At 46.2% G+C, this 27,666-nt stretch overlaps 1 protein-coding gene across 2 annotated transcripts in view; it reads left to right on the top strand.

Moving 5' to 3' along the window:
* RNF169 (ring finger protein 169) overlaps positions 1 to 27,666 on the top strand; it is a 139,742-nt gene that overhangs the window by 52,134 nt on the left and 59,942 nt on the right. The window contains exons 4-7 of one of the 2 annotated variants that reach the window (XM_029602094.1): positions 1,751 to 1,863; positions 4,187 to 4,286; positions 12,591 to 13,764; positions 16,698 to 17,373. In XM_029602094.1, coding sequence (XP_029457954.1) covers positions 1,751 to 1,863; positions 4,187 to 4,286; positions 12,591 to 13,764; positions 16,698 to 16,735 — 1,425 coding nt within the window. In that variant the 3' untranslated portion in view covers positions 16,736 to 17,373. Of the gene's footprint in view, positions 1 to 1,750; positions 1,864 to 4,186; positions 4,287 to 12,590; positions 13,765 to 16,697; positions 17,374 to 27,666 lie in introns of those variants that run through there. The other variant, XM_029602093.1, reaches the window with a different exon arrangement.

Raw genomic sequence — 27,666 nt, forward strand, 5'->3', positions numbered from 1 at the left:
TCTCTGTCCAGTTGCATGATCCCCTTTCTTAAAAATTTGCATTAACCAGCTGTTAAAGCACATGCACAACTTGTGTTTCATGGTGGATTATAAACAGTAGAGCTGCTTATCACACTAACTGATATGAGTAGTTAGGATTGAAGCAGCCTAGAGCTACTGCTCAACACAGTAACTAACACCTGGGAAAGAATAGCTATATCTTTCCATCTCTTTAAAAAAGAAAAAACTAAACTAAAAGCCAAAGATGCTACAGAGGCAGCTTTCACAGCCTCTGGTGGAGAGAGTCCCAGTAATTGAGGTCCATATTCAGAGGCATTTAGCTAGATAAGTCGCTAATGACTATGTGGGCACTTATCTGGTTAAATATCAGTCAGATAAAGTAGGGGCATTCCCGGGCTGTTTCAGGAAGGTGTTACATTGTTCAGTAGTGACTCTGCTATTCAGAGTTAGCTGGATAACTTCTCATCATGCCATAGAGCTGTCCTAAAGTTAGCCAGATAAGTTTAACTTTAAGATAGCTGCCCTGTTCAATATACCTCAAAAGTTAGCCCGACAAGTTTGTGGCTAACTTATTATCCGGACTGTGACTTAATATGGACCTTGGTGGAATGAAGGCTCATGGTGTCCTTGCCCAATAGAAAACGGGTTCTGTTTCAAGCTAGAAGCCCAAGGGAACAGTGTGAAACTGCTGGGCCGAAAACCCAAACGGAAATACCGATGCCTTTAAAAGGAAAGATTTAATCTTGTTCTGCTTAGTCTGATTCTACCAACCTGCCTCGTGATCAGCAACAGGATTTTTAATTACATTGACCTTAGTACACTAACGGGAAGAATCCCATATTTTTTTTTTCTTTTAAACATTTTATTTTGAAAGCATTGTGAAAATCCAAAGTTAGCCTGGTATCCAAATTGATTGGGAAAGGATTCTTTGCAGAGTGTGGCTTGGTAACATTGCTTCTTACATTTCACTTTGAGTTGCTGTAGCTCATTTGGTTTGACATTTCTTTGTACCTGGAGGCAGTGAATTCACCATAGACGCCAAATGCACAAAGCATTATTCATTTTACATTGCAGCAGGCTTATATATTACTGTATGAATGAGGGTATTGCAGTAAAATATATGAAATATGAAGATGAGACTTCACTGGCAGGATTTTTGTCCCGTGCTGGGGGCGATAGAGATGCACAGGTGACCCAGAAAAGGGCTGCCAGAACAGTGCAGAGTTTGCGGCAAAAGCTCTAGGCAAAAAGACATAAGTCCTAAATGCACGGTGGATTTAATGATGGACATTCAGATTCCTCAAAGGTATAAGGAAATGCACCAGAGGAATTTCTAAAACAAATAAATGAGATGAAGCTGTAAGGGAATAGAATCAGGAGGAACACACAATATTTCTTCATGGAAAGGGTGGCTGGTACTTGGAATAGTCTGCAGGGAGTCAAGGGAGGTGAAATCATTAGCACAGTTGGCGAGCCGGGGATAAACACAGAGGATCCCTAGTTGTAGAGAATTGAAGGGAAAGCTGGAGATTAGCTGAGGTTTATGGTGTTGCACCAGGATGGAAATAGGATGGACTAGATGACTGCTAGAGCACTTTGCATGAAGCGTATCTTCCGCAGACAAAAGGGCTGAATGTGCCAGATGGAACCATGGAAGAGTTATAATGTCAAACGCTTCTGTAAAGGTGAAATATATATATGAGACATCAGTTTTTCATTCTGCTTAATGTATTTTTGCTTTTTGTACCAGGTTACCAGACATCTCTCAGACTCTGAGAATGAGGAGCCCTGCCCAGGCAGAACAGCGCATCGCTCGGCTTTTGTTTCCAAGAGCAGCTCCTATTCCCTGGCTGCACTGACTGGGTATGAACTATTCCCTGCATCGTGGGATGGGTTACAGGCACTCGAGGAATAAGTGGGGTTATAAAAACGTATGGTACAGGGCTCCTTGGATAAAAAGAGGTTTACATAAGTTAGTAGGATAACTTATCTGGCTCACTTGCAAGGGATATTCAGCAGCACAGCTATGCTGCTGAATATCCGCTCATTTGCTGCTATTTAGCCGGCCGTTTAGACCTGCTGCTGAGCACATTTAACTTATAGTATCTGGTTAACTTAACCGGATAAGTCCGAATATCGGCACTGATCTGGATAAGAGCTGGTGGCATCAAGCTTGGGATGTGGTCGACGTGTTTTCTCAGAGCTAAACACTGCAAGGCAAAAGAACGTTGCCTTGCCCTTTACTGTGAGAGGGAGGCCATAAACCTGCAGCAGAAATGGTAACAAAGTGTGCAGGGGATGAGGTCAAAGATGACACCCCACCACACCCTGGGGCTTCCTCGTGTGGTGACCCCGTGTTAAAAAAAAAAAGCCAGTGGATGATTCCCCCCCACAAAACATCAATCACCCCCCCTTCAAATAAAAAATGAGGTGATAGAAACCCCCCCCCCCCCCAGATCCCACCCACACTCCCAAATAAAAAGACCTCATTGGTCTCTAGTGGACACCTGAACCCTCAAAGTGCAAAGGACTCATTGGTCTTCAGTGGGGGACCCCCTCCTCTTCTGCACCCTATTACCTCCAAAATCCAGCTAGCAGCCAGTGGTGGGGTCAAGGGTGTCCCCTAGCCCCAGGTCCAATCAGCGCCATTTTCCAAAATGGTGCTGACTTGACCTGGTAATCGAATAGTTTGGTGGGGGGGAGGGCCCATTGTCATAAGACCACTGCGTTTTGTTTTACTTTGGATGTCAGGGGCAGGCACTTGAGTTGGCCCTGGGATGATGAGGAGGGTCAGCTTTGTTTCCACTCTTTGCACTTTTGGCCAATTTTTTTTGGGGGGGGGGGGGGTGGCCCTTTAAATCTAATGCAGACGCCTTGGGACCCATGTTAGGGTCTTGATGCTCCTACGTTAGATTAACATTTTTCAAAGAGGTTTAGTGAAATTAATGTGGCTGACAACTTTCTAAGTTGTCCATATTAATTTATTTACATCAGATTGCCTATGCATAAGCTGCTTTGCATGGATTTGCAAAATGTATGCATGCAAATCTCAAAGCAGTTCATTGTAATAAGGGAGGGAATCTGGGCAGGGGTTGTAAAATATTGCGCGATATTGTGGCGCTAGGGCTATATTGCATGATAAACAGCATATATTGCGCATTAGATCCCTACCGTGGGTTTATGCTGCTTCCTATATGTTAGCCAAACAGGTAGTGGCCGCTGTGATCCTCCCATTCCCTGTGTTATTGGGCTAACTCCAGCCAGGTAAGTGATGGCTGAATGTAGCTGACTATTCAACAGATGCCACTTAGCCAAATAAGTCCTATTTATCTGGCTAAATAGCGTTTCTAAAAGGGCCAGCCCAGTGCATGGTACTGCCTTGCATGAGACCCGGGTTGGATCCCTGAACCCAGTTTCTGCTCCTTAGCTTGAGTGATTCAGAGGCAGCAGTCATGATCTCAGGCGAGAGAGCATGCGAGTTGGTCAGATGGCCTGAAGGATTGCCACTGCAGTGGGGTGTGGAAGGGGGAGCTGCAGATGAAGGCTCATGATGCTGTGTAGGTCCAGTTCTAAGCAAACTGAAAGCCCCAAAGCAGCAGGAGAAAACTGCTGGGCCAACAAGAAGAAAATTGGCCGAGATGAAATGTAAAATTGCTGTGATTGTGTTGAAATATTGCTTTGAATAGATCATCCTATTTCCCATCTCTTTTACTTTATCATGTTTACCAAAAAAAAAAAAACCTTTAGGTCTAAGCACACTTCATATGCGCTGTGCTTTCTACTACCCCTAATTTCTATTGAACTAAAATCTTCGTAAGCCACGAAGAGAGAGGAAGTGCAGAGAAGCAGCAGCCTTTCCCTACAGCCTCTCTCCTTAGTGAGTTTATGAAGGATCTTCAGCGAAACAGGAAAAAATGTAAAAGCCAGCTGGGTATACAACTTAAGCTTTATTTTTCTTTCTACTTTGAAAGGGAATATGGATCATGCAAAAAAAAAAATTGTTTATCAAGGCTTTTGTTCTGCACCCCTCTTTCTCACCGCCCAGTTTCTTTTTCAGAACTCCTAGCCGAGTCTGAAAGAGACCCTGCATGCACTTCATAAGCTTTATCAATGTGCGCGTGGACCTCAGAAGTACGGTCCTGTCACTAATGCTTTTTGCCGTCTTGTTTCATGTGGGTTCGAGTAGGACTGCAACATCTAAAGTGGAGCGGAGTCAGAGCTGCAATGATACAGTTAAGGAGAGGTCCAAGAGTAGACACAGACTGGGACAAGCCATCAAAGCTAAGGTATGATCCCAGGTTGCAGACAAGCCTTGCAATTAAATCCAAATTAGCATTTGAACATTACATTGCATATAAGACATCCTGCAGTCTGATTGGTTTAAAGTAGTTGCGTGCTATGTAAAAAGTAGCACATAGGTTGTGCCCTAAGATTTCAGTGCATACTGAGCACAGAAAATAGCTTTTTGTGCCCAGGAAGGGCATTTAAATCCTTTTAATAATACACCAAGAAATGTGTTGCACTTGAAAATAAAGGCTTCCATGATATTTTGTACTTTGTTTCTGTTTAGCAGGGCTCTATGTTGTAAATTTACATTTTCAGAGATGTAATAAACTTTTGTGTTTTCCCACAAAGTGGGAGAGATGGAAGGAAAGAAACAGAAATGGTCCCAATTGTGCTGGCCATCACAGGCCTGATTAAAAAACTTCAGATGCACCTTGATGGCAGGTGAAATGTAATGTGGACAAGTGCAAAGTGATGCACACAGGGAAGAATAATCCTAACTAGGTACACAATGCTGGGTTCTGCATTAGGAATCGCCACCAGGGAAAGGACCTCAGAAAATTATTATGGACAATACGATGAAATCCTTAGTGTGTGGTGGCAGTTAAAGCAAGTAGAATGTTAGAAATTTATTCAAAATGGATATAAATCTGTTGCTATTGTAACACTTTTTCCATCGATGAGCAAGAATTAACCATGCTGATTGGGGCGACATCCTCCAGTGGTGCGCGGCTTGGAATCTTCTATAGCAGTGCTTTGCGGTCTGCCCATGTGCGGATGTTCCCACGCGATTACCTCAGTTGTCATAGTCATTAGGCTTTAGTTGCGTTTTTTTCTGTCTCTCAAGCGGATGTGAATCTTCTCTCCTCAGTTGAAGGGGAAAAAAAAAGAGAGATAATGTCAAGGCCCCTGGATTCAAATATTGCTCCTGTGGGGATGTCTTTGACGGACGGGCACAATTATTGCTATTTATGTCTGGGCCCAGAACGCGGCCAGGCTGCATGTAGGGACTGCAGCCACATGTCCCCTTGGGCCCGTAGGCAGAGGGCAGAAAAGATCTCAAGATTGAGGGAAGAGGCTGGCTCTTTGCCATTAGGTAGCTATGCGCCCTCCCCGAGACACTTGACCCAGTCATCACCAGGCCTGAAGACGCAACAAAGGAGAGGAGAGGGCCTCATTGGAGAACCCAACGGTATCGGGCCATCCCAAAAAACACAAATACCCTAAGGTGTCCAAAGCCAGGCCTTGAAAAATTAAGGGCATTGATTCATGGACGCAAACATCTGTGAAGTCTGGATCAATGGCGTTGATACAAAGTAAACGGACGCAGGAGTGGAAAGGACATCCCAAGCCGAAGCTGGCTAGTTGGGTGGTCGACGCATCGTATCCACACAGGTTATGCCATGATGCGAAGCACCTGCGCTATCCTGTGACGCACTGGCATCCACACTTTGCGACGCAGGGAAGATGCGCTCTATGCCATGCGACAGACGCAAGGCAAACAGATGCTCCATGCGGAGCAAGACCAGTGCAAACCACCCAATTGAGATTTCTTAAACCTCCAAGGGAGGATTCCACACACTAGCAGCTGCAATTGCTGCCTACTCAACAATCTGGGAACCATCAGAAGTCCAGGGACTATGTGGGAGCTAGGGAACAGCTTAGCGTCCCCAAGAAGGGTGCCATCTTGGGACCTGGCAGTCTCGGTGGAAATTGAACTGATACTACAGACGTTCATGCCCACACTGTGGTCCCCATGTGTGAGATCCCCTTCTATTATCTCAAGGTCTTCTTATCATGACCCCCCTAGTCTACTCAGACTTAACTCGAATGTCCAAGCGGAAACATGAAGAGCCCCATCTTCAGGAGCTGCTGTACTGCAGAAATGAGGGTTGTTGAAGAACCCTTGAACGTCAGGCCCCTTCATTCTCCAGTGTCTGATATTTACCAAGCAGCCATACCAGTACCGCAACCGTGGGGAAAACACATGTCCTGCGTCACCATCTGTTAGTGGGACGACCTACCCCATGATCTGAGAGAGCTCCGTAGAAGCAATCCAATAAGTTTCAGCCATACTGTCAGACTTTTTCTCATCCTACCATCTGAATGTCAGTCCTCCAGGGTTTTGCATTTCCTCCAGCTGAAAGATAGAGAAGAACAAGGACTGGACAAAGCGGACTCCCCCCTTGTTTCCAGTCTCCACCATTGTCTCAGACTTCTTCTACAGGTCTCCTGTCGATGAACCAGAGGACCCTCCAGAACATACGTTCTCCCCCCCCCCCCCGAGGACCTCACGTATTCAGAGTTCGTGGAAAAGATGGGGAGCTACGTTAAATTTGGAGATCCAGAAAATCCCAGAACCCCGTAAAGGAGCTTTCGGAATCTTTTAAACATCCCCTTTGAACCTGAAGCCTGTCCTGGAATCAGCCCTCCTCAAATCTTGGGAGTCCCCTCACTCTAATTTGCTGGTGACCAAGAAATTAGACTTAATTTCGTCTCAAAAAAATCTGTTATGGCCCAGGTCGACCCGCATGCTTTGGTAGTAGTCGAGTCAGCCATGAAGAGAGCTAAAAAGTTGAAGCTTCTTGCAAATCCCCCCCCCCCCCCCCCCCCCCCAAGGCAAAGATAAGATCCTGGATGACTTTGCAAAGAATTTTTCAGTGTTCCATGCTTACCTCATGCATTCAAAAGCATAAATTTTATATGATGGGTGTAGTATGTATACGAATGCTTGCGCATCGACACAGGTGAGCAAATCAGGCCTCCACTGCAGGACCTGGAGGAAGGAATAAGTCGTCATCTCCGCTCTATTTATGAATCCTTTGAGACAACCTTAAGAACCTCTGCATCTGCAATAGCTGTTCAGAGAACAGCTTGGTTGCGAGCCAGCTGAATTAGGGAGGATGTACATGAAAAACTGGCTGACCTCCCCTGCTTGGGAGATAATCTGTTTGGGGATAAGCTCTGTGAAACTGTAGCACAGCTCAAAGAACAAAACGTAATAGTGCAGTCCCTCACTGTACAGGCAGCCAGCCCTCTACATAAGTGTCAGTTCTAAAAGACCTTTCTACCAACGGAAGCCCTACAGGCAGTATATCCAATAGAGCTCCCAGTTACCAACAACCTCTCCCTCAAGCTCCGCAAGTAGTGCAAAGGGGACATCAAAGTGATCGTAGACCCCAAAACCTTTCCAACAAACCCCAAAGAGCGAGCATGGTTTTTGAAGATAGCTGAGCCACAGCTGCCAATGCTGGTTGGGGGCAGGATCACAAACCACTTTTCAGCTTGGACCAAGATAATTTCTGACCGTTGGGTTTTAAAAATAGTCCAACAGAGTTACCACTTACGGTTCGAGGCTCCCCCTCGGTTGCCCTGACTAGCTTCGCCAACGAGACACCTCTAACAAATTCCCCTCTTGAAACAGGAAGCAAGAAAGTTATTAGCGCAGAAAGCGATTGGAAGAGTTCCACCTTCCTGCAACAAGGGATTCTACTCCCAATATTTCCTCATCACCAAATGCGCAGTAGATTTTTGTCCGATTCTAGATTTTGTCCACTCGGCAAAATGCTAAAAAGGCAGAAATTCAAGATAACGCCGAAGGCCATTTTGACCTTCATACAGAGGAACAATTGGATGTACTCATTTGACCTGAAGGATATGTATGCTCATATCCCAATCCACTGCTCATGCTGGCGTTACCTATGCTTCCAAATACAGTGCACTTTACCAGTACAAAGTACTTCCCTTTGGGCAGTCCTCACCAAGTGTTTGGCAGTGGTTGTGGCGCATCTTCACCGTAAGGTGTTGTGAATCTTCCTGTACTTGGACGACTAGCTGATTGTTTCGCCCAATCTTCAAAGGGATCTTCAAGTCACCATATGATGCCTAGAAGACCTTGGTTTCCTCATCAATTACAAGAAGTCTGAACTCCAGTCAATTTAAATACTGCAATTTTTAGGAGCAAGGATAGACTCCATTTGAGAGAGCGTTCCTTCCCGAGGATGAAGCCAAACACCCGAGACTCCTGACATTACACCTGCAGAACAAAACTACGATAACAGTACATATACTGTTAAAACTGCTAGGCCATATGGCAGCAGCTATTCATGTGGTACCACTGATCTGGCTACACAAGAGAAGGCTTCAGTGGGGTGTAAAAAGGAAATGGTCTCAACCTCTCTGCCAAAATTTTAGTCACGCCTTTAATGAAAAGAGGCAATGTGGTGGCTGAAACCAAAAACGGTAACAGAGGGAGCATCTCTGACCTCCCCCTCACCAGCTTATTCTCACCACGGACACCTCCACTGCAGACTGGGGGATGTATCTCCATTGTCAAACCCAGGGATGTGGTCAACTAGAGAAGCCTCGTATCAGATACACCGCCTGGAGCTCAGAGCAATTCGCAATGCCTTAGTAGTGTTCTAACATATTCTGATGGGAAAGACAGTCATAGTCCACACAGACCACCAAGTGGGCATGTTTTACATAAACAAGCAAGGCGGATCTGGTTCGTTGAGCCTATGCAAGGAAGTGTGTCTCATATGGGAATAGGCAACAGAATGGGCAGTCTTATTACAAGCTACATATCTGCCTGGAATACCGAACATACAGGCTGAGAGATTCAGCAGGGTATTTCATTCACATGCGTGGGCACTTGACCAATCCATAGCTGACAGCATCTTTGTCAATTGGGGCGAACCTTACATAGACCTCTTTGCAGCTCAATACAACATGAAACTGGAAAGGTTTTGCTCTCTATTTCCCAGCCCGACCAGAGAATCACAAAATGTGTTCCTCCTCTCGTGATCAACTGGTCTACTCTACGCATTCCCACCATTTCCACTTTTAACACGAACAGTGCAGAAATGCATCCAGGACCAGGCGGAGATACTTGTAGCTCTGTGTGGCAGAGGCAGCCATGGGAGCATATCTTGTATATCTGTCAATGCAACTGCCCAGGGCACTGGGATGCCAGCTAACACTCCTGACCCAAGAGGAGGGAAACCTACTACACCCTCTACTCTCATCCCTCCACCTCACAGCTTGGCGTTTGAGCGCCAAGTCTTAGAACCATTGCACCTTCCAGGCCTGATTCAGGAATCTCCTATTCTCAAGGAAACCATCCACTCACTGCAATTACTCCTTCAGGTGGACCCATTATGTCCATTGGTGTTGTACACAATCTATAGACCCATTCGATTGCTCTCCAGAACTCCTACTCAGTTATTTTTATCATCTATCCCTCTGTGAGAGTATATGTAAGTGCAATTGCTGCTTATCACCAAGTAAATGGAGAATCCATTTCTACACACCTGTTAGTGTTTCTTCATGAAGGGCCTCCTCCACATTCATCCACCAATTAAAAAAATTAAAAAACAAAAAAACCTCCATTTCCATGGGACATTAATGTGGTACTGACTGATCTTATGACCAGCCTCTTCGAACCCTTAGCAACAACAGGACTGAAGTTCCTAACATGGAAAGTATTCCTGGTAGCAATCACATGAGCAAGATGATTTAGTGAGCTCCAGGCTTTGGTCCATTTCTCACCATATTTACAACTCTTCCATGGCAAGGTGAACCGGTAGATGTAGTATATTTAGATTTTCAGAAGGCGTTTGATAAGGTCCCTCATGAGAGGCTTCTACGAAAACTAAAATGTCATGGGATAGGAGGCGATGTCCTTTCATTGATTGCAAACTGGTTAAAAGACAGGAAACAGAGTAGGATTAAATGGTCAATTTTCTCAGTGGAAAAGGGTAAACAGTGGAGTGTCTCAAGGATCTGTACTTGGACTGGTGCTTTTCAATATATTTATAAATGATCTGGAAAGGAATACGATGAGTGAAGTCATCAAATTTGCAGATACAAAATTATTCAGAGTAGCTAAATCACAAGCGGATTGTGATACATTACAGGAGGACCTTGCAAGACTGGAAGATTGGGCATCCAAATGGCAGATGAAATTTAATGTGGACAAGTGCAAGGTATTGCATATAGGGAAAAATAACCCTTGCTGTAGTTACACGATGTTAGGTTCCATATTAGGAGCTACCACCCAGGAAAAAGATCTAGGCATCATTGTGGATAATACTTTAAAATCGTCGGCTCAGTGTGCTGCAGCAGTCAAAAAAGCAAACAATGTTAAGAATTATTAGGAAGGGAATGGTTAATAGAACGGAAAATGTCATAATGCCTCTGTATCGCTCCATGGTGAGACTGCACCTTGAATACTGTGTACAATTCTGGTCGCCGCATCTCAAAAAAGATATAGTTGTGATTAGTCTTAAATGTGCAACTTGCTAACTTCATGGAATGCCCCCTAGTCCTCCTATTATTTGAAAGTGTAAATGAACGAGTAGATGTGACTCGGTTAAGACCTCTCATGATCTTAAAGACCTCTATCATATCCCCCCCCCTCAGCCATCTCTTCTCCAAGCTGAATAACCCTAACCTCTTCAGCCTTTCCTCATAGGGGAGCTGTTCCATCCCCTTTATCATTTTGGTTGCCCTTCTCTGTAACTTCCCTTACAACTTTGCTCACCTTTTTACAGTCTGAGAGATCTAACACTGCAAGATGCATAAGGTGGGAATGAGCAAACAGAGTCAGGAGAGGATCTTCCTCCCTGTGTTATCCGCAGTCCTGGTACCACAGTTGAGCACATCAGACCCTAATGTTGCTTTGATGCCTGTCTTTATGCTTGGATGCTGTAGTTGGAGCAGTTCTAATCAACAGCATCTGTATATGTGAGACACCTCCCTTCTGCTGTAAACATTAGCAAAAAGGCCTGTGAAACTCTAAAGTAATTATGCAAGCAGTGGGATGTATACAAGCAACAATTAAGTGGGGAATTGAATCTCAGGAATATATGTAAATTAAGTTAACCGAGTTAAACTGAGTTTTCTACATGCCTATGTACAGTCTGTGTGTGGCTCTGAGTTAATCAAGTCATAAATAATCCCATAAGTCGATGACTCTGCATGGAGGTGGGTGGGTATAATTATGGTTGATTCATCCTGCTATCTAAGGAGAACTCTCTATACAGGTAAGCAAGCTTGCTTTCTCCATTGACAGGCATGAATAAGCCATAATGTACAGTGCTGAGCAATTAGACAGCCCAGACCTATCAGAGAGTGGACCTATGAGTGATTAGGCTCAGCATATTAGAGCTTGGCTACCTTACTTGCCCATCTGAGGGCATCTGCCAGTGTCTGTACATACCTGCACTTCTCATTACTGTCTGGACAATCTCAAGAGTTGACAGTAACTGTGTGCATGCAGTTTTCTGGAATTTATTCACAGTCGTCCACTCTCCCAGGGGGAGCCAGTTTGCCTTTTTTCCAGTAACTGCTCTGCATTTGCAGCCCCCAGCTTGGACGCCCCACGTGTCATGGCTAATTCAGCCCTGCTTTTCAACAAGGAAAGCAAGTTTGCTCACTGTAAATGGTGGTCTCTGTAGCTAGCAGGATGAATTAGCCATATTTAATACTCGTCCGCCTCCCTGCACTAAAGCTGATCTCCAAACGACCCGAGGCTTACGAGGCAGTGCTCACATGGGAACACCGGCACATGTTCAGTAAAGCTGTACTCGGGTACAGAAAAGGGTCTGGCACCATGGGATGACGTGCCATAGCTAATTCATCCTGCTTTCTACGAGGCAGGCAGTGTACAGTAAGCAAGCATGCTTTGTGGTATTTTCCATCACCCCCTTTAGAGCGACCATGTTTGGAATCCTTCTCATGGATTCGATAATATTGTTTCCTGTTGTCTATAGTGTGACAAATGATACCTCCAATTCTGTTGTCTCTGGTGCACTTTGTGGTTCTTGTCAATATGCCAGCAGGCATCCCGGGCAGTTGGTTACCTTTCCAAAGAAATGAACGTAACCGATACAAGATGGTGCTACTTGTTCTATAGGCCTTGAAATGTTGCACATTGTAGAGGCCTATAGGAAGGGGGGGAGGTGGTATTTATTTGTGCTTCCTGGGCTAGCTAGACGTCTGATGTACTTTGGACATTTTTGTTCTTGGAGAGGGGGGAGGGTTTGTACAGTTGCCTTAAAGCTCTCCCGTAAAACGCGTAGTTTTACACTTCTGTTTGCTTGGGATATGACCATGTGCGAAAGCTAGCTTGCTTTCTTCCGAAGGGTGGGGAGGGAAATGCAGCTAGTGCCAACCATAATTTACACTCAATGTAAGCTCAACTTTCTAAGCACATGTCTCTTCCTTTTGCCTTCCTTGTACTGAGAGGTCTTTAAAGACAGTAGGATGTGCATTTTAACTGTGGTCTGTTCTTTACCTTGCAGAATCCATCAGGGAGCAGTGCTGTCACTGGTATTGTGGGAGTTTTGCTCTCTTCAGAGAACAGCCGCTCCTTCTCTGCCCCGGATCTGACATCGGAAAAACGCCTGTGTCTGGCCTCCTTGTCATCGCTTTCAGTCCTGCATAAACCTGAGCGCTCCATCAGCCCTGAGAGTAATGACAGCATTTCAGAGGAGCTGAACCATTTCAAACCAATTGTCTGCTCGCCATGCACACCCCCCAAGAAGCTTCCCGATGGGCAAGTCCTCAGCCCTGTCCTTATCAAGTCTACCCCCCGCAACCTGAGGAGGAACCTGCAGAAGCCTACCACCTACGAGGCCAGCCCCAGGGTCTTAAAGAAATGGGAACTAATATTCCAGGAGCGCCAGGCAAAAAAGACGCTTTCCAAGGGCACGCTCACGTCAGGCTGTGAGGAGAGACTGGTTCCAGATGTTCTCGATCATTCCACCAAGACGTCCGTCACAGATAGTACTGAGCTTTCAATAAATGATCATGTTTCACCCAATACGACAGTGCTGGTAAATCCTAAACTGGATCTTTTACCTTCTGTTAGCGGAGAAAGTGACATGGAGCATGTTGCCAACAGTAAGACCCGTGCAAGCGTAGCAGCCTTAATTGTAGCAGACACCAGTTTCCTCCCGCCTCCAGGGGACAGTCAAGCCTCAGACATTTTGGTTGACGTGAATGCCAACGTGCATCTTGGCAGCAGCTTAACTGCCAGCAACATTTCCTGGGTCTGTCAAAGAGTGCCAGAAAATAGCCTGGTTAGGGCTTCCATCAAGAGCGCAGGGAAACGACAGCTACGAAATGTAAACCATTACGGTTTAGCAAGTATGCAAAACGGCACCTGCTGTGCACCTGTTGAGAATGGCGGGGATCAGCCGCCGCCTTTACTGAGGCGCGGCCAGAAGAGACGCTGCAAAACCAAGCACCTGGAGCATAGTGGTTCTCTGAAAAGGCTGAGGGAGGCGGCGGGGGAGCTGGGGGTGGCAGTCGGTGAGCCATTCTGGAGAGAGTACGAACAGAGGTTACAGCAGGAGGAGGAAGACCGGAAGCTGGCTTGCCAACTTCAGCGGATGTTTGACAGCGAGCGCAGGACAGTGAACAGGCGCAAAGGGAGCAGAGACGAATACCCTTTACGTTCACAGAGCACTACAGGTGCTAACTAGCACTTAAGAAAATTATGCTTTTTTTTTTTCTAGAGGACGTGAGATTAAAAAAAAAAAACACAGCCTAGAGGGCAAATTATTTTCTTACGATATTTTCTGCTTGTCTTCGTGTCATTTTAAATCCAGTTCAGCTTGAGGCTTTGGTCTTTGCAGGATGTATGAGGGAATTGTTAAGGCAGAATGACTCTTGTGCCATTCGTCCTACAGATAGGAGTGCTACAAGTCATTGCCTTGCAATTTTAGAGCGGCATTTCATGCAAGCAGAAGTATTTGGGAGGGGACACCAGTCCTGAGCCTTTTTAGTGCCTGGAGTTTGACCCTCTCAAAGGTCCTGTGCAGTGCTCCTTCTAGGGCTGGCCTTGAGGAAAAAATGGTCAATACTGTTTGTTCATTTTTTACCCGTTACCTTGTTTGTCAATCCAGGGTACAAAACTACGCAAATTGATATCTTCTGCACAGTGGCAAGCAGATTCCTGCACTGGGCACAGTGGTAAGAAGTGCCATGCTGGGTCAGACCAAGGTCCATCAAGCCCAGCATCCTGTCCCCAACAGTGGCCAGTTTGGGTCGCACGTGCCCCAGTAGTATCTCCTGGGGATAAGCACTGGCTTTCCCAAGTCTACCTGGCTGCTAATTATGGGCTGTCCTTCAGGAGCTTGTCCAGTCCTCTTTTCAGCCCGACTGTTGCCTTGACTGGGTCCTCCAGCAACAGATTCCATAGCTTGATTGGGCATAGAGTAAAAAAAAAAAAATGCTTCCCCCGATTTGTTCTAAATCTGCCGGTTGCTGGTTTCATGGTGAGTCCTGTAGTCCTAGTTGATAACGTAATTAACTGATCCCTATTTACCCTTTCCACCCATTTTGCTGTTCTGCCACTGGACCTAGTTAAGACAAACTGAAGAATAATTTTGTAGCATCTTCACTTAAACTAATTCTATCGTGCTTTCTTGGAAATGCCAAGCATTGTGTTTGACTCTTTACATCTTTAAATGTGTGTGGGGGGGAGCGCCTGCTGATGAGCCTTCACAACTCTCGGGATAAGAGAGCACAGGTGTCTAATAAAATGGGGTGCGAGGTCGCCTCCCTTCTATCAGGGATGTCTTGGGCCCAATCAAGTCTCTCTATCTCCGTTTAGCAAATGAATTGGCTTAGTAAGAACTTTTATTCTTCCCTTTTCCGTGGAAGCTTTCATGGAGTCTGGTGAGCACAGAATATCCTACAGCTACCAGTCCCCCAGTCTCCTACGATTGGGCTGCAGGAGACGGGGGGGGGGGGGGGGGGGACTCTGCCAATAAGGGTCTAAGTACCCCCTCCTGCATGCTGATACAAGGCCAGGAGGAGGGAGAGAGCGGTGGCAGTACTTCCTGCCCCCGCCCACATCACATGCTGATCAGCGGGGGCAGCACATGGGGCTGTCTCCTCTCTTGTCACGGTGTCTAAGCCCAGGAGAAGGGGGAGTGGCCCCATGTGCCTCTTCCTGCGCTTGAGAAGAGTTATTTATTGGGCTTTATATACCCAGGTACATGAATATAGGTAAAAGAATGGGGGGGTTGAGACAATAGTGAAGGGATGGATGGTGGTGGGGCAGCAGAAGGGTGCAGGATGGGGTAAAAGGGGGATCTTGGAGAAGAGGAAGAGGGGCTAGGGCAAGAGTGAGTAAGGGGATTGTGGGCACTCCGGGAAGAGGCTGTAACAGAGCTGTAAAAGAAGGGATTTCTACTCTTAGGCGTAAACCACAACACACGCGATCCTTCTACCTCTCCTCCCTGAGATTCCTTCTCTGAAATCCCCTCTCCCCTTCCTCTTTCCAGTAAGATTCCCTCCCTCCCCCCAAAAAGGGGCTTTATTTTTAAAAATAAAAATAAAAAATGTAAGTATGCAAAGATTATATAAAATTATGCAATGTATTACATAATTGTCACAGAATTTGCTGACTCTTGTTGCAAAATCTGGAAAAATGTTCTGCAGGAAATGAGGAGCACTGCTTCTCAGTGCTTGGGATGAAATCAAATATTACAGGGGGAGAGACCTATTTATTGGGAATGATTATGTGAAGTAGGAATATAAATTGGCCTGCTCTGCACTATTCTGTACAAAGTAAGGCGCACCCTGTGCCGCACAGCCTACCTGCCTGAGAGCAGGTAAAGCGGCTGCTGGTACGCTTACCCAGCAAGGGTGCCAGTTCTGTCTCGCCCTCCATCTGGGCACCCGTAACACGTGTCTCTCTCGCAAGGAAGCTCTTGAACCAGGTGATAAACAGGTCAGTTTCCAGTCGCTGCGCTGTAGGGACTGTGCACAGCTCTGTGCTGTCCGTCAGAGCTCGAGTGGCATTGTTACCCCCTCCTCGGTGCCAGCAGGTTAAGGAAGGACTCGGCTTGCATGACTTTCTGCTTAGAATTGCACTTTTCTTTACTTACTGCAATTACTGAAACATTATGCTCCTTAACTGGATTGTAAAATAAAGAGAGAAAAATGTAATTCTTTTTTAATGGATATATATTTTAAATATTGCCAGCAGTTCTTTTCTTTTTGAGTCTGAGAAATGTAACGGTGAGCTAAATGCAGGTTCTGGTATTTTTCTGTTTGGCAAATTGTCATCCAGCTGTTGCACTCGTTTGTAATGGAGCCCGAGGTGGGTTCTGGTTGCCTTCTCTCTCTCCCTCCCCCCCCTTTTGTTTTCGTTCTGTAACTGAATGGTTGAAATTGCCAAAGATGTCCTAGGATTCTCAAATTAACCTGGCCCCTCTGCAGAAAGATCTCTGCATACTTGGGGTAGGAGTTATCTGAGCTACTGCCACTGGGACAGGCAGAGGACTGTGCACATCTGTCTTCTCCTGCTGTCTGTGCTTCCCTGCAGAAAGTATTGTACCGGTCTCTAAAACACGTGCTACCTGAAAAGCGCTGCTGTCTTTTATGTTTTGTAGGTGCAGAGTGGAAGCCTCCAGGAAAACACCTCTTGTAAATTAACACAAGCTTTGGTCCGGGTTCTGTAGTTGCCTCCCTTCCACTCCTTGGCAGCGTCTTGGAATGGACTTGTCATGATTGCCTTGCTCATCTGGGCCTTAAGAGTAAAAGGTAGTGAAGGGCCTTTTGCTCTTACTGAAATGTTTATCCAAAATGCTAAGCTTGCCCGGTTTAAAAAGCGATGACTTGTCCTGGGCTTTGGCCGTGGTCACTGCAGGGCTAGTCCTCTTATATGGACACTAGGCTCTCTCGACCGTCCAGTGATTGATGCCACTGGACCAGCCCTTCCTAAGCTTTAAGTATGTGTAAGGAGCCAGCCATAACCGCTGTAGAAGCGAAATTCACTGTGCAGCACCAACAGAAGCAGCTGGAACAGCTTTCCTGTTCCCTCGGCTTGTGGCTATAACCTGCTGCTCTGTGCTGCCTTTCCAGTGGTTTGGGGGTAGTTTTCAACCAGCCAGTGTGGCGGGGAGCTCTGCTGGTGGCCTTATCCTGCATACTTTGTGCAGGTTTTCAAAGAGACGAGCTGGGGGGCCTGTGTTTCAAAGTCAGCCAGCCTATAGCTTGATCCAATAAAGCTGCGTGGAACGGGTGCTCAGTGTCAAGCGCCTGCTTTTCTAACATGTGCCCAGCCACCTCTCCTGGGCACGTGACAATGGCAGCAGGAGAGCTGGCCCTCAGCGGGTTAGGAAAACAGATGCTCCTTGCTTGAGTCTCCCTCTTCCTAACCTGACTGCCGGCACACTTTTTTTTAAACCTTTTGGTTCCTCTGACTTAACATCACCATGATATTAAGTTGGAGGATGTACAGAAAAGCAATATTTTCTGCTTTTCTGTACACTTTTTTTTTTTGGGCTGCTCGGAAATTTAGCACCTGATTTCTGAGGGCAAAAATGTGCGGGTCAGGCACACTTTTTTTTTTTTTGATCTGGGGAGAATAGCTAATAGCCTCAGCAGCAGCATTCGCATGTGACGAGTGGACGTACTAATCCCCTTATGGTAAGGGGTTGTGGATGCTCGTCCAACCATGGGTTACATAGTGCACTCGGCTGAGCGTGCTGTATTGGATCGGCCTGTTTTGAGTTGCGCGTGCAAGTTTCTGTGCTTTGCCCTGTGCAGGTACTAGACTGAGGGCAAAACCAGCAGGTGTAGCTGTCCATCTACGGTCTTCCTCTCCTGGACTCTCCACCCTCCCAGAAACACCTCCACCAGGCCCTGTACTGTGCAGACTGAAGCAGGGAGCAGCGCTGGAGCCTGGCTTATATGGTTTACCATCCCCCAGCGTCCTTCGTACCACACTGCGGTCTGCTGACCCAGAACCATGACATTCTGGGATGGGCTGGAACGAACCTCTGCAGCCTGAGCCATGGGGGCAGGTGCAACGTCCCATGCCTGCTGTCTGTCTCTTGCAGCACAGGAGCAGATTGGGTCACTGCCTCTCAGCATGCTGCCCCATTAGGTAGCTCTCTAATTATAAGATGACTGTCATTGCATCCGTTCTGAGCCTGTGGGTTGACTGGCGCTGTGGCAATGGCTAACTTGCACCAAATCAGACTATATCCAATACCCTGTTTCCCCGAAAATAAGACATCCCCTGAAAATAAGACCTAGTAGAGGTTTTGCTGAATTGCTAAATATAAGACCTCCCCCGAAAGTAAGACCTAGCAAAGTTTTTTATTTGGGAGCATGCCCGTCACACAGAACACCAGAGCATGCAGCTGTGATTTTTTTACCCTGCACGATTCACAGTTAGTTGTCATCACAAACCAGCATAACCAGACAACTATTCAGAATATAATAAATGTTCATTTTTTTGTTCAACAATATATGTGAATTCTTCTTCATGGAAAAATAAGACATCCCCTGAAAATAAGGCCTAGTGCATCTTTGGTAGCAAAAATTAATATAAGACACTGTCTTATTTTCGGGGAAACACGGTAGAAGCAATACTTGGTACTGCTCCCCTGAAGTTTCTTAACCCTGGTTGTGCTATGTCAGAATCAAAAAGGGCAGGTGGAACCAGAATTTAGAAACGCTAGCTGGGGGTGGGAGGCAGGTGTTAAAGGCTATGAATGAATGGGATAAAGGGGCCGTCACAACTTTTAAGTTCAAAATTTGGAGTTTTTCTGTTTTTTTTAACCAAGTTTGAATGTATGTTTGTAGACTGCAAATCCTTTACATTAGCACAAATTCAAATTGCAAGATTCAAATTTGGCTGAAGATGGAGTCTGGATTCGAGGTGGTTAACCTTTGCCTTATGCTGTATAAGGATGTTTTGGGGCCGATACAATATTGGGCGCTGAGCTCAGTGCAGCATTAAACTTGTGGTTGGATGTGCTAGGTCTACGCTGAATGCAGGATTGGGATTGGTGCGTCCATACTGGTGCATAGTTAATAGCACTCATCATATGTAAATACCATGTTTGTGAAGCTATGAGCTCGTACTCCCGGTGTGTGTGTGTACAAAAAAACCCGCCAGAAGTGCACATTTTAACCCTCAAATATTACCACCACCACCACCGAGCTGCTGTAACGTTTTGAGGCACCCCAAGCCATGCTCAGAAAAGCAAAAATAATACTGCTTTTCTGTGCTTTGTCCTATTTAATATCCTTGTGATACTAAGCAGGAGGAACCACGGAAGCTCAATTTACGAGTGTCTGTGTTCCTGACCCGTGGCTCTGCACAGGTTGGGAAACCAGACGCTGTGAAAATTGTTTTCCTCACCTGCCCCCAGCCACATCTCCTGGATGCTCGGTGCCATGCAGGCAAAGGGATGTGCAATTTGTGTGTCCCTTTTTAGCCCGCTAGCTCAATTTGAGTATTACATCGAAATGCTCATGGGAGGGGATGTGCGAGTGCATCCAGGTTGAATGCCTGGTTTGTTTGGGTTTTTTTTGCACACATGATATTGCATCGACCTCTTTGTGAGGAGAAAATTCTTGCTAAATTAAGTCCTGTCCAAGAAACGAGGGGTGGGTGGATATGAGGAAATGCAATGGGAAAGGGATGAAGACAGTTTCCTTATTTTATTTTGTCTATGGTGATTCACCACTGGTTACTAAAAATGTCTGCTCTGCATGCTGGAGCAGGGATAAGTGCTAAGCTGCCAGCTTCCACTGAAGTCCAGATCTGGGTCAGAAAGGTTGGTTCAGACTTAGAAGAAGCCTGTAATCTGGAGCTGGAAATGATGCAGGTGAGAATCCTGTAAAACAAACTGCTCACCGAATCCATTCCTCCCTCATTTTTTACCTTAGTCTTGCATAATCCTTTTTTTGTCCTAAGATTTTATATTTTGATAGTTTTGTTATAGTCATGCTGGATGATTTCATGCTTATCTAATTTCTGGTCTGTCTCAGTGCATTTTGGGTAGAAGTACAATCTCTTCATCTGTTTTAATGGGACCTTAAACCCCTCTGACAGAGCTTCTGCCACCACCCCTGTAGTTAACTTGCTGTAGCGCTTGACTGTCCTAATGTCTAACCTAAGGGGTGGCCAACATTTCACCAAGAGTCAACCAATCAGAAAGGTACAAAAGACCCTCACTTTTGACCATTGCGGGGGGGGGGGGGGGGGGGGGGGGGGGGGGGGGGGGGGGGGGGGGGGGGGGGGGGGGGGGGGGGGGGGGGGCATTTCACTGCCCTTTTGAAGCACTCTAGGCCAAAGTGGACCAGTGTATCCACCTGCCCTGCCCTTCCCTTAATCCCTAACAATATGTCTCTCAATACCTCTCAAGCACATTCCATTTCCAGTCCTCCCACCCTGTCTCCACCAGTCTCTGCCTAGCATTTCATTTTCTCGCTCCCATGCTCCATCCCCCCCAGCCCCAGCATAACCTGCTTCACCATCCCCAAGAATGCCAAAGGGTGCTCAGCAGCCCTAATATAAAGCTTCCTGTACCCTTCTCAGCCTCGCACTAATATTCCTCTAGTCCCACCACAGTTTCACCTTCTACCTAAGCATTTCTCTCTGCTGTCCTCCACCCTCTTAACCACGTCTGGTTCTCTCATGCACAGTTACATAGAAACAGAGATATGAGGTAGAAAAAGACCAATCGGTCCATCCAGTCTGCCCAACAAGCTTCCACACTTATTTTCCCATACTTATCTGTTTCACCAACCACAGGGCCCTTGTTGGTAACTGACTCAAATTTCCTGCCATCCCCTGTCATTGATGCAGAGAGCAATGTTGGCGTTGCATCAAAGGTGAGCATAAGGCTTATGGTTAAGGGTAGTAACCGCCACATCAAGCAAGTTACCCCGATGCTTGTTTACCCAGACAGCACAGATCAGTGCCTTGTTGGATGTTGTCTGAATGTAAATCCTCTCTTCCACATTTCCCCATCCGTTGAAGCAGAGAGCAACGCTGTACATGCATTCTGTTGTCATATCTGGTGTGCTCATCCCCCATCACCATCTGGCTTTTTCATAGATGCCCTCTCCTTCTGGCTCTTACTTCTCTCCTGTCCTTATGCCAGCTCTTTTAAACCTCTTCTAACCCTTTCCCAGCCTCTCTTGTGCCCCCTTGGAGAGGAATAAGGTGCCAGACAGTCCAATCCGCAGGGAGGAAGGTGAACTTGCCCCATCCTCCCAGCCTGCTGCTGCTTCTTGTGCTGGTCCTTAGCATTCAGACCCCTCCCAGCAATCATTTCCCTCCTCAACTCTTCCCCCCCCCCCCCCAAGCATTTACCCACCTTACACCACTCTCCCCCAAGCATTTACAACTCTAACATAATATTCACACTGGCATCCCCTTTCAGTATTCACCCTGTTCCCTCACCACGATCATCCTGGCCTAAATGGGAGTGCTGGATGCAGTTCTCACGCCCTCTGTCGTTAGCTGAATTCCATGTCCTGTGAACACAGTGATCTGCTGTTTGGTTCAGCTTCTTGCCTCCGGACAGCAAAAGGAAGAGCTGGGGTGCAGGGCTGCTGTAGGAAGCAGACTGTTTCTTTGCTGTTTTGTCAGCTCCACCTTTGCTGCTTTGTGTTTCAAGTAGGAGGGGAGGGGATGAGCAGGATAGTATCTCTGCCCCTTGCTCCAGGCCCTCCCTCTTGTTTCTGCTGCAATCAGCAGCTGTGAGGACAGGAGAGGAGGGTTTGGAGGAGAGAGAGTAGCACTCCAGCCCCTCCCCTCCTGTTCTCTGCAGTGTTGCTCTGCCTTCATATGCAAAATGAGGTGCCCAAGAGCTGGAGGAGTAGCCTAGTGAGCAGTGGGCTGTGAACCAGGCAAAACCAGGGTTCAAATCCCACTTCATCCTCCACTGCCTCAGGTACAAACTTTAGATTATAAATCCTCTTAGGATAGGGAAATGTTTACAGTACCTGAATGTAATCCAATTTGAAGTGCCTAAAAAAGCAGAATATAAATCAAATCATATTCTGCAGAAGGGACATTCTTAGAAGAAGAAGAACATAAGAAATTGCCATGCTGGGTCAGACCAAGGGTCCATCAAGCCCAGCATCCTGTTTCCAACAGAGGCCAAACCAGGCCACAAGAACCTGGCAATTACCCAAACACTAAGAAGATCCCATGCTACTGATGCAATTAATAGCAGTGGCTATTCCCTAAGTAAACTTGATTAATAGCTGTTAATGGACTTCTCCTCCAAGAACTTATCCAAACCTTTTTTAAACCCAGCTACACTAATTGCACTAACCACATCCTCTGACAACAAATTCCAGAGCTTTATTGTGAGTTGAGTGAAAAAGAATTTTCTCTGATTAGTCTTAAATGTGCTACTTGCTAACTTCATGGAATGCCCACTAGTCCTATTAATTGAAAGTGTAAATAACCGATTCACATCTACTTGTTCAAGACCTCTCATGATCTTAAAGACCTCTATCATATCTCCCCTCAGCTGTCTCTTCTCCAAGCTGAATTCTTCCTTAAGAGAAGCATAACAGACTAGAAGCACTGGTGGGACTAGGGTCAGGAGTATGGAAAACCTTTTGCTAGTTCAATCTATGATGTTTTTGAACCCCCAATCCAGTGGGAGCACTGAGAGGATCACCTTGCTGCTGGCTGAAAGGAATCAGTAAGCTTTGCTTGGGGAAATTTATATATATATATTTTTTTTTTAGTATTGGGGAGAAGTAAATTATTGGGGTATATTATTTAGTGTGTTTGTGCTTTTAATAGTAAGGTAGCTAATAAGGATGTGAATCGTTTTTATGACTAAAATATCGTACAATATTTCTTAATTCATATATCAGTTAAATGGAAAAATGATCACATTTTCCCCAATTTTTCATGAAAAATCATTTTTCGGCTTAGTGCGCACTAACAAAAAACAGTTTATTTGTTACAAAAGGGTAAACAATCGGGCACCCGATGCACAACCCTAGCTAATAAACAGAAGTTAGTGTTTGTGTTTCCCACCCCTAGCTCATCCTTTAATTTATAGGCAGGTGCCACTTTCACATAAAAAAACCCCCATCAAATCAGCCTTTTAACTTCACGAATTCCCCACACCTTATTGAGAGTTTGATCATTCCCTGTAGGCCACTACCAGACAGTGAATTCACTAATTAGACACATTCCTACTCCCATAGCAACCTAAAACTGAACTAGGAACTGAACAAATTTGAGATGAAGGCAGCAAGAGGGGGGCTTCCCAGTCTTTTGCATTGAGTGTCACGTATGATTTTTTTTACCTGCCGGTGAGAAGTTGTACCTGTGCATCCGATGCAAAGAGCTCCTTTCTCTTGAGAACGAGTCTGATCTCTGGAGGCTAGAGTGGCAGACCTGGAGGAGCTGAGGCAGACAGAGAGGTATATAGATGAGACCTTCAGGGACATAGCCAAGTCCCAACTTCAGACTGGCAGCCCTAGTACTGCCTTGGAGGAAGAAAGTCTCATGATCAGAGAGCATCAACCTGTTGCAGCAGGAAAGAATCCTGTAGCAAGCACCTGCTCTCGAGGTGGTGCATTGTCCTTTTGCACCGATGATGTCTCGAAGGGCTGCTGCCCAGGAGGGAAGGGTTAGGTCAGCCGTCATAGTTGGAGATTCGATTATTAGGAATGTAGGTGGCTGGTGGGCGTGAGGATCTCCTAGTAACATGCCTACCTGGTGCGAAGGGAGCGTACCTCACACCACCTAGATAGGATTTTAGACAGTGCTGTGGAGGAGCCAGCTGTATTGGTACTTGTAGGCACCAATGACATAGGAAAATGTGGGCGGGAGGTTCTGGAAGCCAAATTTAGGCTCGGGTAGAAATCTTAAATCCAGAACCTCCAGGGTAGCATTCTCTGAAATGCTCCCTGTTCCACGCACAGGTCCCCAGAGGCAGGCAGAGCTCAGGAGTCTCAATGTGTGAATGGGACGATGGTGCAAGGAAGAGGGATTCAGTTTTGTGGGGAAGTGGGGGTCTTTTCCAAAGGGATGGGCTCCATCTTAAGCAGGGTGGAACCAGACTGTTGGTGCTAACCTTTAAGTAGGAGATAGAGCAGCTTTAAAACTAGAACAAAGGGGAAAGCTGACAGCAGCGCAAGATTCAGAGGGAAGTATTTTCAAAGGATACTAATGATGCATTAGAATTAGGGCATCCCGACAGTGAGGTTCCAGTAATAAGAAAAGTAGTCCAAGGACCAGTAACTAAAAACTCACCTGAGCTAAAAATTTCTAATTTATCCCTATCAATTAGAAAGCAGAATTAAATAAACTTAGAAATGTTTGTATGCTAATGCCAGAAATCTAAGAAGTAAGATGGGAGACAGCAAATGTTGCTTACCTGTAACAGGTGTTCCCACAGGACAGCAGGATGTTAGTCCTCAATTATGGGTGACATCACAGGATGGAGCCCAATCACGGAACACTTTTGTCAAAGTTTCTAGAACTTTGGTACCTACTGGGCATGCCCAGGATGGCACTAAACCTGCAGCCAGCAGGGGTCCCCCTTCAGTCTTGTCTAAAGCTATAGGAAGTGCCAAAAAATAAAATAAGAAAACGTAACTAACCCAACACCGCAGGGTAGCGGGCGGGGGTTTCGTGAGGACTAACATCCTGCTGTCCTGTGGAGAACACCTTTTACAGGTAAGCAACATTTGGTTTCTCACAGGACAAGCAGGATGGTAGTCCTCACATATGGGTGAGTACCGAGCTGAGGATGTCAGAGTATGCACCAAATGTACCCAAAGACATGCAACAGGCACAACAACTGGGGTGGAATTTGGTAGAGGGCATCTTGAACCCTAATGGGCAGGTGAAAGGGTGTTGGTACATCAAGTTGCAAATAGGTTTGATTGGCCGAAGATGGAATCTTGTCTTCCAGCCTTGTCTAAACAATAGTGGGCTGTAAAGGTATGGAGAGAACTCCAGGTGGCAGCCCTGCAAATGTCAGGGAGTGGTACAGAGCGTAGGTGTGCTACTGAAGTTGCCATGGCCCTGACGGTGTGCTTTCACACAGTCTTGAAGTGGAATGCCTGCTTGTTGATAGCAAAAGGATATGCAGTCCGCTAACCAGGAGGAGAGAGTCTGCTTACCTATAGGCTGCCCCAATTTGATGGAATGGAAAGAAACAATTGAGTGCTCTTCCTGTGGGCAGCTGTAAGGTCTAGATAGAACGTTAGAGCCCGTTTACAGTCAAGGGTATGCAGATCCTGTTCTCCTGGATTAGAATGGGGCCTGGGAAAGAAGGTGGGTGGTAGTATAATGGATTGATTGATATGAAACTCCGATACTACCTTAGGTAAAAACTTAGGGTGAGTGCAGAGTAGTATGCGGTTGTGCAGAAATTTAGCGTAAGGTGGATAAGTAACTAGGACCTGTAATGTGATTGCCAAAAGAGAGATCACTTTCCATGTGAGATATCAAAGATCACAGGATTGGAGAGGCTCAAATGGTGGTTTCATGAGCTGTCCCAAGAAGGGGCTGGAGGTCGCAGTGGAGGCTTGAGGTGGAGCAAGCCCTTTAAAAATCGTGTTACAAGGAGTTGTACGGAAATAGGAACATCCCCGACACCTTTATGAAAGGCTGCCACCGCACTGACATGCATTCTGATGGAGGAAGTTTTTAGACCTGATTCTGACAAGTGCCAGAGAGAGAGTCTAGAAACTTCGTGGTGGAACAGGTAAAGGGATCAAGGGACTGAGAGGAACACCATGATATAAACCTGTTCTACTTGTAAAGATAAGATTTTCTCGTGGAAGGCTTCCGTGAAGCAATCAGGACACGGGAAACTGGCTCCGAAAGGTTAAGTGGCTGAAGAATTAACCTTTCAACATCCAGGCAGTCAGGGACAAAGCCTGAAGATTGGGGTGGCATAGGCACCCGTCACTCTCAGTGATCAGAAGCGGGTCCTTTCCCAAGGGAACGTGCCTGCGAATGGAGAGGTCCCGAAGGATTGGAAACCACATTTGGCGCGGCCAGTGAGGTGCTATCAGGATCATGCTTCCCTTGTCCTGACATAGCTTCATGAGAGTCTTCGAGAGAAGTGGAAGTGGAGGGAATGCATATAGGAGACTGGGCGCCCATAAGAGGGAGAACCACATCTCTTGGTTGCGAGTGTTGGCTGCGAGAGAGAGCAAAAGTTCTCTACTTTGCGGTTTTGAGGCGACGCAAAGAGGTCTATGCGAGGATAACCCCAGCGTTGGAATATTGAGTCTGCCACTGTAGGGTCAAGGGATCACTCGTGCGGTTGAAAGGCGCGACAGCATGTCCACCAACACATTGTCCACTCCCGGCAAGTAGGTGGCCTTGAGGTACATAGAGTGGGAGAGGGCCTCCGCCCATATCTGTGCCGCTTCCTGGCACAGTAGGTAGGAGCCCGTTACTCCCTGTTTGTTGATGTACCACATGGCCATCTGGTTGCCTGTCTGTATTAGGACGATTTGGTTGGACAGGCAATCTCGAAACACCCTGAGAGCATATCTGATTGCTCATAGCTTCAGGAAATTGATTTGGTGTTTGGCTTCCTTTGGAGACCAAACTCCTTGGGTTTGCCAATTGGCAACATGTGCTCCCCAACCGAGGTTGACAACATCGGTGGTAACTAATTTGAGGATTTGGAGCCTGGAATGGCAGACCTTGTAGGAGATTGATCTGATTTTTTCCACCAAGCCAGAGACTGGCAGAGTGGGTCGGTGATGTGGACAATGGTCGATAGTGGTTGGACGGATTGAGTCCATTGTGACCTTAGAGTCCACTGCATGACTCTCATGGCCAAGCGGGCCATCGGGGTAACCTGTACAGAGGACGCCATGTGTCCCAGCCAGATGAGGAAGTGACGTGCAGTCGAGCTGTGTTGAGACTGCTGCCAGTGTGTGAGAGAAATAAGTGAGAGCTCGCTGTTGAGGCAGAAAAGCCTTTGCTTGAAAGGTGTCCAAATCTGCCCCTATGAAGGACAAAGTTTGAGATGGGACTAAGCAGGATTTTGCAAAATTTGGAGTGTGTAAGGTGAGTTGTAGGGAGGACAGAGCAGCTTGCTGAGTAGTGGGAGCCCTGATCAACCAATCATCTAGATTGGGGTAGACGTGAACACCTTGGGTCCTGAGGAAGGCTGCTACTACTACGAGGCACTTGGTGAAGACTCGAGGTGCAGATGCCAGGCCGAATGGTAGCACTCGGTACTGATAGTATTAGGACCCTTACTTTTCAATATATTTATAAATGATCTGGAAAGAAATACGAGTAGTAATCAAATTTGCAGATGATACAAAATTGTTCAGAGTAGTTAAATCACAAGCAGATTGTGATAAATTGCAGGAAGACCTTGTGAGACTGGAAAATTGGGCATCAAAATGGCAGATGAAATTTAATGTGGATAAGTGCAAGGTGATGCATATAGGGAAAAATAACCCATGCCATAGTTACACAATGTTAGGTTCCATATTAGGTGCTACTACCCAAGAAAGAGATCTAGGCATCATAGTGGATAACACATTGAAATCATCGGTTCAGTGTGATGCGGCAGTCAAAAAAGCAAACAGAAT

Source organism: Rhinatrema bivittatum, chromosome 5 (genome assembly GCF_901001135.1).
Source record: "Rhinatrema bivittatum chromosome 5, aRhiBiv1.1, whole genome shotgun sequence".
NCBI classification, from domain to species: Eukaryota; Metazoa; Chordata; class Amphibia; order Gymnophiona; family Rhinatrematidae; genus Rhinatrema; species Rhinatrema bivittatum.